This window comes from Candoia aspera, chromosome 4, assembly GCF_035149785.1.
Source record: "Candoia aspera isolate rCanAsp1 chromosome 4, rCanAsp1.hap2, whole genome shotgun sequence".
In the NCBI taxonomy this organism is placed as follows: Eukaryota; Metazoa; Chordata; class Lepidosauria; order Squamata; family Boidae; genus Candoia; species Candoia aspera.
This window is the reverse complement of record NC_086156.1, coordinates 94552299-94570357: the sequence shown is the minus strand read 5'-3', so window position 1 is coordinate 94570357 and position 18059 is coordinate 94552299. Positions and strand designations below refer to the sequence as shown.

General features: G+C 41.0%; 1 protein-coding gene across 1 annotated transcript in view; it reads right to left on the bottom strand.

Annotated features, from left to right (window-relative positions):
- Nucleotides 1-7400, bottom strand: part of LOC134496700 (vomeronasal type-2 receptor 26-like) — a 29465-nt gene extending 22065 nt beyond the window's left edge. Inside the window, exons 1-3 of the mRNA XM_063302409.1 lie at nt 7320-7400; nt 5694-6545; nt 3343-3570 (exon numbers count right to left, since the gene is read on the bottom strand). Coding sequence (XP_063158479.1) covers nt 3343-3570; nt 5694-6545; nt 7320-7400 — 1161 coding nt within the window. The remainder of the gene's footprint in view (nt 1-3342; nt 3571-5693; nt 6546-7319) is intronic.
- Between the last annotated feature and the right edge of the window lie 10659 nt (nt 7401-18059).

Here is an 18059-nt window from a genome sequence, read left to right as displayed (position 1 = left end):
CCACCATTCCGATAAACCAGAAATCCTTAATACCCATTAAGTGAGTCTGTGTCTTATTGCGAAGCGAGACTGACCCTGACACTTTGCCACCGTTAGAGCTTGTGGCATTTATTCCAAAAAATCATTAAGAGAAATGGGAGGAAGACTCTAAAAAGAATGATGAAAATCTTGCAGTCTCCCCACCTTTCCTCCTACTCATTCAATTGATGACATTCTGTTGATGACATTGGAGACATAGTTGCAGAAGCATTGACTATTCATCTATTTAATCAATTTGTATGGCCACTCATCTCATCAAGTGACTCTGGCGGCAAACAATATTAAAATAAATTAAAAACAATTACAATCAATAATACACAAATTAAAATACATAGCAGGCAAGGAAGGTATCAAAATGGGCAGTTGCAAACATCTCCAGGTGATGGGCCCATTTAAGAACTTGGTGCCCCAGGCCTGGGCACAGGACCATTTTGTTAGTGCCTTACAAAAGGCTAGCAGAGTCAATGCCATCCTAATCTCTGGAGGGAGAAAATTTTATATATACAGTATATTCTTCTTTTCTCTTTACTCATCCAAAATATCCTGTGCTTTCTCTTGACTTTTTTTTTAATTCAGTATTAGGTTGTATAAAATAACCTCTAACAAAAGCTTTGCTTGCATCGCAAACCATTCTTAAATCAGTGCCTTTACCTAAATTATTTTCAAAAAAATATTTTAATTTCTCTTTATAGTTCTCCACTATTGCTTTTTTCTGTAGCAACATATTGTTTAGCCTCCATCTAAAAGAATTAGATTTTCTTTGATAAATCAAACTCACAGGATTATGACCTAAAAAAGTCTTTGGTAATATCTCTGTCTTAGTAGCCAGGTTCTTTGAAATCCAAATCATGTCTGGAAGGAGAAAAGTCCATAGGATGGGTACTACAGCAAAAATGCTATGTCTCCTGGGCCCTGCCAGCTGGCACTCTTTCGCTGATGGGGACTGGCACATACCTGTCCTGCTGGACTGGACCAGATGGGTAGAAACAACTGGGTAAAGACAGTCCCTCTGGTAACCAGTTCCCAGGCAATGAAGGGCTTCATAGGTGACAACCAGCACCTTGAATTGCACCTGGAAGCCCAGCAGAAGCCAATGAAGCTCACAAAGTGGTGGTGTACACATGCCGAGTAACTGAACATTTGCCATTTTTATCGTATTGATCACTGTGGTATATGAAGTCAAACTAACAAGTCAGGGGCTCCCTCTTTGCTCCTCCCTGTTGTCTTCTACCCTGATTCTGAGAGCAATAGTTTTTCTTTTCCCCATCGATCCTACTTACTACAGGAAAAAAAGAAAATGAAGGAAATATTCATCCTTCAAGGGATGGCAACCTGGGGCATTTGAGAGGTAGCAAAATATGTCCCAAGTATCCCTCACCATCAGCCCTACTGTGAAAACAGGTATGTCAGCAATACCTATATGGAAGTCAATTATTTTTTCATACTTTAACAACTAAAAAAATAAGTCATTTTACATGTGGCTTCCAATTTTCTGAGGCATGATTCCTCTACTTCAGTGTAAAGTAAAAAGTAAGAGAAGAGACATACAAAAGAGCCCGCTGATTAGAAAATAAACCCCACATCACCTCACAGAAGAAAGGTGGAAGAAATTCTCCATGCACCTTCCTAAAGACAGTCTAATCAGAGTGGAAAATAGGATGGGAAATCTCAGTGCTTTTGCTTTATTTTGTTCTCCTAACCAGCTGCTCTTTTCTGTTCAGATCTGGCCTGAACCAGATGATGTAGCATTTAGGGAAGACGATGAAAACCACTAAGCCAGCACTAGAGCTTAGGATGGAGAAGACCTCCACAGCCACCATACCTTTCCCTTTTGTGCTCAGGTAGGTTGGTACAAAGGAGACCCAAACACTGCAATAGACCAGCATGCTAAAGGTGATAAATTTGGCTTCATTGAAACTGTCAGGTAACTTCCTGGCAAGGAAGGCCACTGCCAAGGCGTCCCATGAAATCTTCCTGCCAGCAGTGCTGAAGGGAGGGCATCAAAGCGGACTCTGGAAAAGGCCCATCTATATTTGCTTAAGGAGAGATTGTACGGATACCCTGCAGTAGAGGGTTTGCAGCTCTCTAGAATTCACCAGATTCCATCCAAATCTTAAAGGAGCAGAAAAGACAATATAAGGCTCTGCTCAGAAAGAAAAAAAAAACCCAACATCAGAAGAAAAAGTGGTCACAGCTAATCAAAGCTACGAAATCAAAAAAACTTTCCCTATTCTGGCATATTATAACTAATTGTTCCTATAATGACACCATACAAGTGCATTGTAGTTTTCCCTCAAGCACCTGGGTATATCATTTCCAAACCCTCTACTGTGATTCACATGCTAACACCTATGTGATGGATTTGCCGTTATCCACACTACAGCAGTGGCCCTCAGTCACATACAAGGAAGTTAAAAATCTTATTAACCAGCTTAAGTGTGGTAAATCCCCCTGTGTAAACACACAAGGGAGATGGACCAGATTGAAATCTTTTACCCTAAAGTCATTTTTTGTTTGGACTAAGTTACGCATCTTAAATGACTCCCATGGTAAAATCCCATCTTCTTATTTCTTCAAGTCCAGATTCATAAATTCCTTCCTAAAGTCAATTTTTTGTTTACAATAAATTAGAAAAGAAAGCAAAACGATGCATCTTACAAAATTCTGAAGGTAAAGTCCCAATTTCTTTTCATTATTTTTTCATCTATTCCTTTTCCTTCATTCAAAGAACAATTTTCATAATCTCAACCCACTATTGATATGCAGGACCCAGCAATCATAAAGCAACATATGGTATGTGAGATCTCAGTCGTGTTCTTAACCTTAGCCTTACAAAAAGTCCTTAAAAATTTTAACCCCCAAAATGAGTGTATTCTTTCCTTCAATATTCCTTTTAGAGGAATTTCCCCAAAATCAGTGGTAAATCTACTGAATGATGTAATGAAAAAGGTATGGGGTTCCACTGAAAACCATTCTTCTGTATACAATCTATTCCATGTCTAGGAATTAAAAAAAAAATTGCAATTAAACATCTTAACAAAGAAAATGGGTTTTTAATACATTATAACTGTTAATTGAGTGGATGCTTGTAATCTGTCCCAAATGTTATCCATTTCTGATTACCACCCTGTCTTCCCCTCTTTTTTTCAACTAACCTCATTAGATTAAGCCTCCATGCCCTTCATGAAGGGAGCTGTAGTTCATGAAAACATATGCTTTCAATGATATTTGAAAAGGAATTACCAGGTACTATCTGATGTTTTGCTGCTATGGTCCAACGTAGCTCTTCTCCTATAAACTTACCTGGTTAAAATTTCTGTGCCACACAATGCTTTCATCCCGAATTGTTATGCCTTCATGCAAGGGAGCCCAAGGATTCAACTTTCCTACTTTGACTCGAAGAAACGACTGATTTGAGAAAGTTATCCAGTATATAATATCAAATCCTGCAATTAATTCTTGATTGTTGTCAAAAGATATTGGCTCTCCAACACTGTTGTTGAACGAGATTCTCCTTAGAAAGTGATGGAGCTATACTCAAAGAGAATATAGAAATATTCACATTGTTTCAAATTTACCCTGAAACAGGTGGATTTAGTAGTCTATAGCAAAGGTCAGAAATGTTTCTAGTTTATGTGTGCAAGAAGAACAAAGAGAGGGAGGATAAGGAGGGGGAAAAATGGACAGATATTTGAAAGAATGTGAACAAAAATGGATAACTGATAATTGTTCATGGGTGATAAAGGTAAAGGTTTCCTTTGGCATTAAGTCCAGTCGCATCCGACTCTAGGGGGCGGTGCTCATCTCTGTTTCAAAGCCAAAGAGCCAGTGTTTGTCTGTAGACACGTCCACGGTCATGTGGCCGGCATGACTACATGGAACACCGTTACCTGCCCGGCGAAGCGGTACCTATTAATCTACTCACATTTGCATGTTTTCGAACTGCTAGGTTGGCAGGAGCTGGGACTAGCAACGGGAGCTCACCCCGTCATGTGGATTCGAACCTCCGACCTTCCGATCGGCAAGCTCCGCAGCTCAGCGGTTTAGTTCTGTGTATATTGACCAGAACCTAAAAAAATGGGTTAGATTGCTCAGAAGAATCATAATTCCACTCTTGAAGCAAAATTGCTTCCACAGTGGTTTACTATTGACAATGTTCAGTTCTCAAACTGACTGTATTTATTATGTCCAGTTTGAATAATCAGAGTTTGTGATAGACAGATTTCTAGCATCCAGACCTGATGACCAGGTGACCATGTGTCTGGTATAGGACTTGGGGTTCAAGCTCATGTCCTGCTAATTGTGGCACAACTTTCCATTGCTAACTCTTTGAAAAGGACCTGACTTTATGACATCAACCTGGCTTCATCTGGAGCCCACCAGAGAGGCTGTGCCAATTCATCATTAGCTGTTTTCCCTCATGTCCCGACAAACATCTCCCCATCCAAAAATATATATCACACCTTATTAATGATGCAGTCAATGGCTGGGATCTTCTATGCTTTTGTTGGCCACTTCATATACATGAGGACATGCTTCATCCTTACTGTGCTGGGTTCTCCCCTGTACCTTACAAACCTGCAGTTACAAGGAGCTGATCTGTGACATGAGAGACCTGGCACCAAATGGCCATCATCCCTCACTTGTCATACTCCCTGGTGGAGTAGTTATGTTTAGCTGATAAAAAGCAATTAAAAAAAAGTGTTTGTTGCAATGCTGAAGTTAGTGCTATTCTGCATGTGTGCCATCCTGTTTTAGTGCTAAACCTGTATCCAAAGGAGCCTGACTATCAGCACCAATGCAAAGTATAGATATACCTAAAAAACTTCATTCCTTAGTATCAGCTCGATCAGGTTTAAGAATCTCAGTTGCATTTTTCTTTGTTCTGCCAGTTGTTCGCTTCTTAGTAGCAGTTTCCACTCCCTAAAAGAAGACTAATTTCATCATCATTGCTTTCCTACCAGTGGGTGGAGAAGTTTTGAATGAGATAGGGTTTCTATTGTCAATCTAACATAGTTAGTAAATAGATTTCTTATTGGAGGGTGCTAAGTACTCCATGTGTATGATGTGCTTTTAATTCATTGCATTTTTATTTAATTCTTACATTACAAACATCATGAAATTGCTGTGAGTAATCAATAAATGGTAAATGTTAGGAAAGTAGAGCTGTGGCCTAATCGCTTAGTCTTTCAATTAGACAAAGTCTCCAGAAATAGGTTTATAACAAAATCAAAATTAACTTAGTGCAAACATAAAAAAAGGAACCATAAAATATGAATAGGAAAGGTATGTATGAACTTTTAAAGGAAACAGTAATTGAAAAACATGCCATTCCTGTCATTTAAATATGACTGAAGAACCAAACATTGAAGTGGAACCACTCTAAAATCATTGTCTTTTGTGCTCTTCAGAAAATAGAAGGAAGAGGAAGAGGAAGAGGGGGAAATGAACTAAGTTATACAATTCAACATTATCAATTTTATATGGCACATAGGCACACATACACATACATATACACGAAGAGAGAAAACATATATTTTTAAAAAATTGAGCCCAAAGTATTAGAAAGTTGAAAACTTTTCTCACATTTAGAAGTCTGGGATATGCTAGCCTTGTGTAAAAGAATAAAACCGTGCTTTGTGTGTGATAATTACCTCCCATGGCTGGAGATTCTGGGGAGTCAGCTTCCTTCCAAGTCCTTGCAATCTGATTTTGGATCCAGATTGAAAAAGATCATGTAGAGCATGTGCCACAGCCTGGACAGCATTGTAGATGGCATAGCTGTGGCCAGTCATGCTCATTTCAAAGAAAGTCCCTGGAAGACTCTCCAGATTCTCTTCTCCTGTACAAACTGGCTGGAGCTCATCAATGCCATGAAGATCTTTCAGAGAGCACTTGAAGACCTTTTCCCAGAAATCATGGAGAAAAGGATCTTCTTTTGCCCACAGAGAATTGAGACCATGAAGAAATGTCCTGAATCCTGCAGGCTCATTTGAGTGAAGTGACAGGGATAGGACACCCTGGAAGAATTGTATATCCCAGTTGTTCTGGATGGTGATTCTTTTGAAAGCCCAGCATGTGGTCACAATCCATACTTTACCTAGAGGTGAATGCAGGGGTGTTGTATAAAGATACCAATAGAGTGCACACATTGGTAAAAGACCACCACTGATAACAAACACATTGGCTTTGCTTTTCATGACTATTGAAATTTCCTTCAATCTGTTATAAAATAATGTTGACTTTTGAGCAACATAATTCCATGTCGGTATCTTTACAATAAAATCTGTACAGATGCCATGGAGGAAAAGCATGGGCAATAATATTTGCAAAAATCTTTCTCCAGGGATGTAGTCCCAGGTAATCAGCCCAATCCAAATCCACCTGAAATGAAGAAGCAATCGGACAATCCCAGAATACTCCAGGATTTCATTGGGGACCATCTGATACAAGTGAGGAAATAGCCTTTTCTCAGTTCTGTTTGGGTCAAGGGAGCCATAAGGGAACTGCAGAAACAAATACGTATATTATGAATAAAGTATAAAATATATGTGTTCAGTACATAGCTAATATGCAGTCCTTTTGCACAATGGCTTATTTGAATTTATGCAAAATTCTCAGTGTAGTTTTCTTCAATTATAAAAGCTTTCAGATTATATGAGTGATATTTTGAAATAGTAATACATTTAGTAATACATTTAGAAAACTTTCAAGTAAGCTTGAAATATCTATCTTCAGTATCCATCAATCCCTCCACCAATCCCAATTTTTCCTCTGAACAAATAAGATGGAATTTAATATTGCTGTATGTTTCAGAATATCTACCTGTGGCACTTTATAGGTATTTATAATAGTGGCTAAGTTGTATGAAGACAAAGAGAACATTCCACCAATGACAGCAATCAAATTGTTCTGGACGACACATTTGTAGTTTGGGCCATGTCTGTTTTTTGCAGAAAGAAGATCCAATGTTGTCTGATAAGTAATACGAGGATTGCAGAAGTTGTTAATGATATGGAACCCCAAAGTAGTGTTAGGTAAGATTTTAGGATCTCTATTAATTTCCTCTATTGCAAAGATGAAGGCCAAAATTTGCTGGTGATGACTTGGTATTAGGCTGCAATAAAAATTACATTCTGTATAAGAAAACGAGAATTTATTCTGAAATATGCAAAGATATAAAAATTCCCTTCTCACTCCTGTGTGTGGTGTGTGTCTTCCTCAACCTTGGGTCCTCTACCAGAGGCCTGGGAGTTTGAGGGTTCTGCTGAGTATCTTACAGTAGCTGTTTCTAGCACCGGAGTCTTCTGGACAGAGAGCTGTGATGTTGTTCCTGGGAGCTGTTGGGGACAGTCTCGCATCTTTGGAGTCACAGCCCCGAGTGCTCCTACCACCACTGGCCCACTTTGGTCTTTACTTTCCACACCCTCTCTAATTCCTCTTCCAGGCCCGGGTATTTCTCCAGCTTCTTATACCCCTCCTTTCTGATGTTGCCATCACTTGGCACTGCTACATCTATCACGACTGCTCTCTGTGTGTATTATTTTCAGTTGCCATTAAATATATGTCCTTTGTTCTTCATAGAATGAACTTACTCAAATATTTGTTTCAACCCTATTTTATTCCCTCCCCACTTCCAAGGATTACATATTTTGTAAGATAAGATAGTTTGGAAAAATTGGGGGAGAGAAGATATGGGGTAAGCACAAATTGCAGCAGACTTAAATGTTAGGGAAGGATGATCAGGATAGCCATAAGGGCAGTCTTACAGTAAAGTTAAAATCCGTGAACAACATTGATGCTATTATGGAGAAAAATATAAAATGTTAGTTAAGAAAGAGAAGACAAAGTGGCTTCCTTTCTGTGCTTAGAATAAAAGAAAAGAGTTTTTTAATACTTACTGTGTGAAAAAATGAAACAACACCAAGGAGGTATAAGCACCCTGAATGGAATCAGTACTTTCAAAGATGAAATAGATGTCTGACATCTCAGCAAGCCTTAAGACCACCCATTTGGCCATTTAACCTTCTTCTTTCAAAATGAACAAAAGGGAAAATTTTTGAGGTTTGCCCATAATGGGAAGCTACTGGGCGGCCACTTTTTAATAGGTTCTACTTTTTGCATCATTGAACTAAGCAGATAAATATTTTATGAAAAACAGAAAAGAAACTTCCTTACATATTTTGCTGGATCAAATGGGGAGAAGGAGGTGCACTGAAATTTGTACCGAAGCGCAGAAGGAGGCTCAGAGAAGTTACTTCTCCAATGGTAAGTTCTCCCTGCTGAAACCTCTCCTGAGTTTTAAGGAAGAAGTTACTCACTCTGCATTTCCTAGAATGAATCTTTAGATCAGGAGGAACAAAAAGCTTTTCATTGACACTGTGAGGCAGAAGTCCAAGCAGCAGCATCAATAACAGTACCATTTTGAGGACAAATCCATCATTCCAGGCATACATTCCACTCTCTTTCATTCTCTGCAGTTTGTGCACATCTATTTGTTGTAACCTACTCACATTCTGTCACTTTAAATCAAAACCAGAGGTCAGCAACAAGTCAGATAAAATGTACAGTTAATAAGCAAACCTGCCAGAATCTTGGTCAGTGACGACATCTGAGCATTAAAGAAGGCTTTTATAATTAGTTTCTGAAATAATTGTTCTTCCTTATGGGTATTTCAAAATTCCTTTGGGTGTGATGGGCAGGAAAATTATGGGCAGGAAAATTACAGGGTGATTATTGGAGGCATAATATTAGCTACCATTGTGCTGACATTGCTGTGGGGTCAAACACAGAAAAAAAATCTGAAAATGAGGCAGATGTTCAAGGAGATGCTATTGTGAATTATGTCCCATGACCAAATCAGAAAAAGATCATTTTTTTTTTCCTCTAGTATAATTCAATGCAATTACTTATTAAAGTTAAGTATGTACAGGCAAATATGCAGAAGGTCTACATAAAGCTGAAGAAGTTGTGTAAGCTGGGAATGCCTGGTCATGATACGATAATGATTCAAAAGTTGCTGAAGGAAGGCATTAGGAAGAGAGAATAATAATAATATAACAAAGTACCAGAACTATTTTAATATTTCTTTAGTGTATTAAAGCTGAAATCATAGTATTCTCACAATTTTCATTATTTTTTCTCTCTTAACCATATACAAGAAGCAAGGAGAACTGGACTGAGCTGAACTGAAATGGCTTCAGCATCAGGTTGCTTTTTACGTACTTCCTAATCTAACTTTTATTTAATTGTTCATAACTCCTGTTTGACAGAGAATCATGAGCAGACAACTGGAGATAAAACCTTTATTCCATATTGTAAAATATTGTTATATCAAAACCTTTATCAGTGTTTACTTTCCTGAGATAGGTTTAGATAAATAAAATTATATTTCCAGTTTCTGAAATATCAGTGTTGTCATGGTTCCTGTTCCAATGTTCCTGAAACACCACAACGAGTTCCCATGTCATGCTGGTGTTGACACGTGTCGTTGTACAGGAGGGGGCTGCTGCCGCTCCTTGGTGCCAGGCAGCGAGCTGGATGATGCGAGTCTGGAGGAACGCATGTTTGGGCTATCTCAACTGGTCAAGGAGGTTACCTGAGGACTGCCAGCAACCATTAGGAACACCTGCTGGGGGATGGAATTGTACTGACTCTGGGGGGAGAGGTTTGAGATTGCCTGGGAATTAATTGGGAGAAATCCCACACTTTTAGTATTCTCAGCTTTGCCTGTGTTTCTTTATACTATTCATTATTAAATTAGATATACATAGAATACCTGTGTGAGTCTGACTGTCATTTTGAATAGGCAGTCATTAGAAGTGTTGTGTCTTTAAAAACTTTGCTGTCAGGTTTGGAGACCTGTCATTTAATATTCACAGAGAAGTTTATGAACCTATATACCTTGAACTCACATTCCTTTGTGGCTCTGAGTTCCACTGGTATGGAGGTTAGGGTTAGAAATACCCTAACCCTAAAACTAACCCTCCGTGTAGGAAGTGTTGAATGGGGTCTCCAGGTTTCCTCTCCAAACTTAAGGATTTTTTTTTTTTTGGTGTGTGTGTGTGTGTGTTGCAGTGTTTTTTTCTGGGTCTTTTTGTGACACCCTTCAGTGGGAAGGTGTCCCCCCCCCAAGTTGGGGTAATTCCTGCCTCCTCTTCCTGGGGAGACCCCCCTTTTGTTTGTTTGCCTCCTTCCTGCTGCCTTTTGGTGGCAGCCATTTTGTGGCTTGCTTTGTCTTCTGCTTTTTTTCAATTTTCTCTTTTAGTAGTTCGTTTTTTTCCTGGCCATTACAGGAGGGCTCTTCAGGGGCAAGGGGAGTTATTGTTGGGCTCCCTCTTTTTGCTGACTGGCATTTTTTGGTGGGCGAGTCTGCCCCTTTCTTTTCCCCTTCCTGGTGTGTTTGTTTTTCTTTGGCGTTATGGCTGACCTGTCTCAACTGGGGTTTCAGGAGAACCCGTCTTTAGAGCAAGTAGGAGGTGTGATGGAGGGCTTGGAGGGGTGCAGGAGGCACGTAGTGGAGGCAGTCGCTGACTGTTCGGAGGTTGCTTTGCTGGAGCTGGTGGCTCAGGCGCTGCCTTCGTTGGGGCTTCCTTGGGAGTCACTTACGCAGCCGACTGGGACTCCATCCTTCACAGTAGGTGTGCCAGCTGCAGTTCCTCAGCAGGGCCTGGCCTTAGCCAATCACTCTGTGGGCCGTGCTCAGGGGTACCTGTCTCCCAGGCAGGAGTGAGTCCCCTGGGAGTTTGGGGGGCACAGGGGGAAGGGGGGAGCCCCGCGATGGTTTTGCCCACTGAAGGTGAGTGAAAAGCAGCAGCAGAAGCAGTTGCTGCTGACCCACGTTGGAAGGGGGGAGGGATCCCCTTCTTCAGGGCCCATGTGGTTGTCCCACCTGTTAAGGGACAGGACAGAACCTGTGCGTGGCCTATGCTGGCAAGTTGATAGTTTGCAGATCTGGAGATTGCCCCATGATCCTCATAGAACTGCTCTACTTCAGCTTCTTCAGCATCTGTGATCGGGGTGTATATTTGGATCACTGTGATGTTAGATGACTTACCCTGAATTCGAACTGAGATCATTTTATCATTTTTTGGATTGTATCCAGGGACTGCTTTAGCCACTTTACTATTAATTATGAAAGCTACTCCATTTATTCTGTGGTCCTCTTGTCCACAGTAGTAGATCTGGTGGTCATTTGATGTGAAGTGGCCCATTCCAGTCCATTTCAGTTCGCTGATGCCCAAAATGCCTATCTTTAATCTTGACATCTCACCAATAACCACATCCAATTTTCCCCTGGCTCATAGATCTTACATTCCAGGTTCCAATGGTTTGTTGATCCTTAGAACATCGGATTCGCCGTTCACCACCAGCACCATCGGCCGCTAGCTGTCCTTTTGGCTTTGAGCTAGCTGCGTCATCACGTCTGGGGCTAGTTGAACTCATCCTGAGGGGGATGGGTTGGTCAGAGGATTCAGCATTGGAGTCCTCTATACAGGATCTTTGGGCAGCTCCAGGGGATCAGATGGTGTCCTCTGGGCAGGGAGGAGATGGCTGTTTCCTGACCCAGTGCTTCTGAGCTTCTGGAGTTTGGTTGTGGCCCATTTGTATTTGCCTAAGATCCAGGTCCCAGCTGTGGACAAATATGGCCACAAGAGGTTTTGGCTGTTCCTGGAGTGGGAACAGGAACCCCTGCCAGGGGTTTTCAGGACAGGTTTTCCCTGCAGGGCTCTGGGTTCGACTGTGCCACACAGGCCTGCACGCTCATGTTCCGGGTGGTAGAGTGGTTTAGAATGTTCATAATTTATAATATTACATGAATATGGCATTGAAATCTGCATTGAAATAACAGTGTATTAAGATTTATAATATTACAATAAAAGAAAAAAAATATCCTAAGTGTCTTTTGTTTATCACCAGATATTCAAAGAAATAGAAGGAACTGTCCAAGGAGAAGAGAGTTGTTGTGAACAGCTTGTAGATGATGATGGCAGATCTCACTGATGGTTCAATCATGGTTGCAGAAGACTATGAAGGAGTTTATAATTCACATGACCTATAGGACAGTGGAACCCTGCTTTTTTTAAAAAAAAAAAAAAAGCCTAGCTAGGAAAAGTTATTTAGTTAGCTGAAGTAAAGAAGATACTAACTAAACAAAATCTGTGTTTTGAGTCAGCAACCTCTTACATGCAATGCCATGGTGACATTTTACTATTAATATCAAAGGTGAGGTCTTGGAACCTCTCAGATCAGGGTAGCGGTTGCCTCAGTTGAGGGGGCATTTCTCCCTCTATGAAGGAGTGAATGAACTACCAGAGCTAACCTGTAATGAATTAAAGTGCTCTGGCTGAAATGGACAAGAACACTCATGGTGACAGAAAAGGAAAAGGCTACTCTCAAACCATAGCCAGAAAATGCACCTGAAGGTCACATTGTGGTTGGAGAGGGGTGCATAAAGGCTGACATCAGCCATATATGCCCTGAAAAAATGGTTGCTGTCCTGTTTTGGTGGTGGGGCAATTAGGCACTAAATTGAGAATCTGTCTGAGGAGGAGAGAGCACCTAACCACCCTACCCGGGCATGGAATCTAAATAAGGGTTGGGACCACCAGGGAAGTTTACGGTAGTGTGTTAGACTGGGAAGTTGTAAATACAGCCTGAAAAAAGCAGTCACAAACTGCTAATATACTGCTTCCCAGAAAACAACATGATTTTGTCCAGGAAGTCCCTCGGAGTCAGGCTGAGCTCAAGGGTGTCTTAGTCTTAAATGTCAGAGCTCTATAAAATATAATTGGGTCCTCAGACAACCTTATGGAAAACAGATTCCCCATTTTTTATGTGCTTGGTAGGAGTGCATATTATTTTACTTTCCCATTTGGTTGGGAATGGGTTTTTTTGACCATAGAAAGAACAATTACAACAATAAAATTGCTTTTCTCCCTTCCTTCATTTATTTAACTTGATTGCAATTCTTGTGACACAGTGACATGAAAAATTGGGGAATTTTAATATCTTTTCCTTGTGGACCCTTTTCAGGTGTTCAAAAGACAAGAGGTTGCTAGTGTTTTTGGATGAACATACTGTAGTTATCATATGCATTAATACAATTTCCTTTCAGATGGTCTAATTCAACCTGGGAAGTTCAGGAGAAGAGGATACCATGTTGGTGATCTAATTCTTGTGTCCTCTCCATAGGCAGTGTTTTGGATGCCTGAGGACAGCTCTTATCATAAATCAACCTTTTCACTGTTTATAGCTAACAGCCATTGAAATCACATAAAAATAAACAATCACAAACCTAACCATAAAGCAATATAATATAGATATTGCTTCCCCAAATTTAATTCCAAAAGCATCTAAATTATATTTTGTATTTGAAATAAAGTATATATATGGATATGGATATGTATACGGATATGTCTTCAGCAAAGGATTGTTACCTTGTCGTGGTGTTGGAGCTTGAGCACCTCAATGATGCCATGAGCTAAACCCTGTAGGGCCACCCAAGATGGGAAGGTCATGACAGAGAGGTCAGACTAAATGTGATCCCTGGGGAAGGTAATCGCAACCCACCCCAGTATTCTTGCCATGAAAACTAAATGGATCAGTACAACCAGAGATATATCAGTATACCATCGGAAGATGAGACCCCCAGGTCGGAAGATGGTCAAAATGCTACTGGGGAGGAACAGAGGATGAGTTCAACTAGCCCCAGACGTGATGACGCAGCTAGCTCAAAGCCAAAAGGACGGCCAGCGGCCGACGGTGCTGTTAGTGAACGGCGAATCCAATATTCTAAGGATCAACAAACCATTGGAACCTGAAATGTAAGATCTATGAGCCAGGGGAAAATTGGATGTGGTTATTGGTGAGATGTCAAGATAAAGATAGACATTTTGGGCATCAGTGAACTGAAATGGACTGGAATGGGCCACTTCACATCAAATGACCACCAGATCTACTACTGTGGACAAGAGGACCACAGAAGAAATGGAGTAGCCTCCATAATTAATAGTAAAGTGGCTAAAGCAGTGCTTGGATACAATACAAAAAACGATAGAATGATCTCAATTGGAATTCAGGGCAAGCCATCACAGTGATCCAAATATATGCCCCAACCACAGATGCTGAAGAAGCTGGAGTAGAGCAGTTCTATGAGGACCTGCAGCACCTACTGGACAACACTCCTAAAAGAGATGTTATTTTCATCATGGGAGACTGGAATGCTACGGTGGGCAGTCAAATGACACCTGGAATTACAGGTAAGCATGGCCTGGGAGAACAAAACAAAGCAGGACATAGGCTGATAGAATTTTGCCAAGACAACTCACTCTGCATAACAAACAATCTCTTCCAACAACCTAAGACACGGCTTTATACATGGACTTCCCCAGATGGACAAGACCGAAATCAGATTGACTACATCCTTTGCAGCCAAAGGTGGTGGACATCTATACAGTCGGTAAAAACAAGACCTGGAGCTGACTGTAGTTCCGATCACGAACTTCTTGCACAATTTAGCATCAGACTAAAAAGATTAGGGAAGACCCACAGATCAGCTAGATATGAGCTCACTAATATACCTAAGGAATATGCAGTGGAGGTGAAGAATAGATTTAAGGGACTGGACTTAGTACATAGGGTCCCAGAAGAACTATGGACAGAAGTTCGCAACATTGTTCAGGAGGTGGCAACAAAATACATTCCAAAGAAAGAGAAAACTAAGAAGGCAAAATGGCTGTCTGCTGAGACACTAGAAGTAGCCCAAGAAAGAAGGAAAGCAAAAGGCAACAGTGATAGGGGGCTTGTTGTTGTTGTTTATTCGTTTAGTCACTTCCGACTCTTCATGACTTCATGGACCAGCCCACGCCAGAGCTTCCTGTCGGTCATCAACACCCCCAGCTCCCCAGGGATGAGTCCGTCACCTCTAGAATATCATCCATCCATCTTGCCCTGGGTTGGCCCCTCTTCCTTTTGCCCTCCACTCTCCCTAGCATCAACATCTTCTCCAGGCTGTCCTGTCTTCTCATTATGTGGCCAAAGTATTTCAGTTTGGCCTATAATATCGTTCCCTCAAGTGAGCAGTCTGGCTTTATTTCCTGGAGGATGGACTGGTTGGATCTTCTTGCAGTCCAAGGCACTCTCAGAATTTTCCTCCAACACCACATTTCAAAAGCATCGATCTTCCTTCTCTCAGCCTTCCTTATGGTCCAGCTCTCGCAGCCATATGTTACTATGGGGAACACCATTGCTTTAACTATACGGGCCTTTGTTGTTAGTGTGATGTCTCTGCTCTTAACTATTTTATCGAGATTTGTCATTGCTCTTCTCCCAAGGATTACGCGTCTTCTGATTTCCTGACTGCAGTGAGCATCTGCAGTAATCTTTGCACCTAGGAATACAAAGTTTTTCACTGCTTCAACATTTTCTCCCTCTATTTGCCAGTTATCAATCAAGCTGGTTGCCATAATATTGGTTTTTTTGAGGTTTAGCTGCAAGCCAGCTTTTGCACTTTCTTCTTTCACCTTCATCATAAGGCTCCTCAGTTCCTCCTCGCTTTCAGCCATCAAAGTGGTATCATCTGCATATCTGAGATTGTTAATGTTTCTTCCAGAGATTTTAACTCCAGCCTTGGATTCCTCAAGCCCAGCTTGTCGCATGATGTGTTCTGCATACAAGTTGAATAGGTAGGGTGAGAGTATACAGCCCTGCCATACTCCTTTCCCAATCTTAAACCAGTCCGTTGTTCCGTGGTCTGTTCTTACTGTCGCTATGCAAAATTCCAGAGGTTATCCAGAAGAGATAAGGAATTGTTTTTAAACAAGCAATGTGTGGAAGTGGAGGAAGACAATAGAATAGGAAGGACAAGAGACCTCTTCCAGAAAATTAGAAACATTGGAGGTAAATTCCAGGCAAAAATGGGTATGATCAAAAACAAAGATGGCAAGGACCTAACAGAAGAAGAAGAGATCAAGAAAAGGAGGCAAGAATATACAGAAGACCTGTATAGGAAGGATAACAATATCGGGGATAGCTTTGACGGTGTGGTCAGTGAGCTAGAGCCAGACATCCTGAAGAGTGAGGTTGAGTGGGCCTTAAGAAGCATTGCTAATAACAAGGCAGCAGGAGATGACAGTATCCCAGCTTAACTGTTCAAAATCTTGCAAGATGATGCTGTCAAGGTAATGCATGCTATATGCCAGCAAATTTGGAAAACACAAGAATGGCCATCAGATTGGAAAAACTCAACTTATATCCCCATACCAAAAAAGGGAAACACTAAAGACTGTTCAGACTGTAGAACAGTGGCACTCATTTCACATGCCAGTAAGGTAATGCTCAAGATCCTGCAAGGTAGACTTCAGCAATTCATGGAGCGAGAATTGCCAGATGTACAAGCTGGGTTTAGAAAAGGCAGAGGAACTAGGGACCAAATTGCCAATATCCGATGGATAATGGAAAAAACCTGGGAGTTTCAGAAAAACATCTATTTTTGTTTTATTGACTATTCTAAAGCCTTTGACTGTGTAGAGGTAAATGTAAAGGTTTCCCTGGACATTAAGTCCAGTCGTGTCCGACTCTAGGGGGCGGTGCTCATCTCCGTTTTCAAAGCCGAAGAGCCGGTGTTTGTCCATGGACACGTCCGTGGTCATGTGCCTGGCATGACTACATGGAACGCCGTTACCTGCCCGCCGAAGCGGTGCCTATTAATCTACTCACATTGGCATGTTTTCGAACTGCTAGGTTGGCAGGAGCTGGGACTAGCAACGGGAGCTCACCCCGTCACGCGGATTTGAACCGCCGACCTTCCTATCAGCAAGCTCAGCAGCTCAGTGGTTTAACCCGCAGTGCCATCGTGATGATACTCAGCTATATATTTCCATCCCGAATGAAGTAAATGATTTCTCTGTGCCTGGGGGCTGTTAATGTAACTTTACAATAAAGATACAGCTAGTACTCATACTTGTGCATCTTTTCTGGAATACCTTGAAGGGCTAACACATTCAATAATTATGTGTATGATATTTAGGAAGTATTCAGTCATAATATTATTGTGAGAATCAAACTGAAAACCAGGGCAGAGAAGTCAGTAATGTAATAATGTAATGTAAATAATCAACAACTATATGAGAAATTTATCCGAAGAGGACTTTGGTAACAGGGATCAGAGGCACTCATTGAAGCACAAATTGTTTGATTATGGTACTGGAGGTGGCTGAAGCAAAAGCCTAAAAAGGCACAGGATGACACCACTCTATATAGATATGCAAACTGGAATATACATACTATTGAATATGGCATTATAACTGATTGATCATAACATAATATGTGTTAATGAGGTATTGATGGCAAGGTAATGGGTATGTCACTAAAAAGACAATGGTCCCTTGAATTAGACAAAGACCGTGTCTTATGTGTAAATCTAAATTCAACTGTCCTTTAGTCCATTTTAAACTTTCTTAAGTTCAACTCATGGCAAGCTTTTTGCCTTTAATTATTTTTAAATCCTTAAAAATGTTCCTTTGCTCTTATCTTTAATCTGGGTTGAAGGATCACTTGCCAGGTGGCTTAATCTGCTGCATCAAAGATCTTTCTTTAACTCTGAAATAATTGTCTTCCGAATGTGTTTAAGAAAGTGGCATCTTTTGCAAACCCAGTGTCCTTTTGCAGGCTCTGCTGTGGCTGTGAACACACTGTCTCTTTCATAGCCTCTGGTGCTCAGACTCATGAGAAGCCGGCAGAAGTTTTTTGGATCTTGCAGATCTCCTTGCAAGGAGCAGCCTTTCAAAGCACAAGTGGGCAATCTTCTGACCTCTGGAGAGGTGACATTCACCCAGGCTTAACACTTGGCTGCCAGTCTTTGCCACAGTGTTGTCTCCCCTGTTTGTGGAGGTGCATCAGTCTGCCATTTTTCTCCCACCTACAATATTGTAGGAAGCCTACAATAAATATTCTTATGTAGCTGTGCTGTGTTTTTTGTCTGAGAGACTTCAAGTACTTTCAAGCCTAGCAATCAAGCT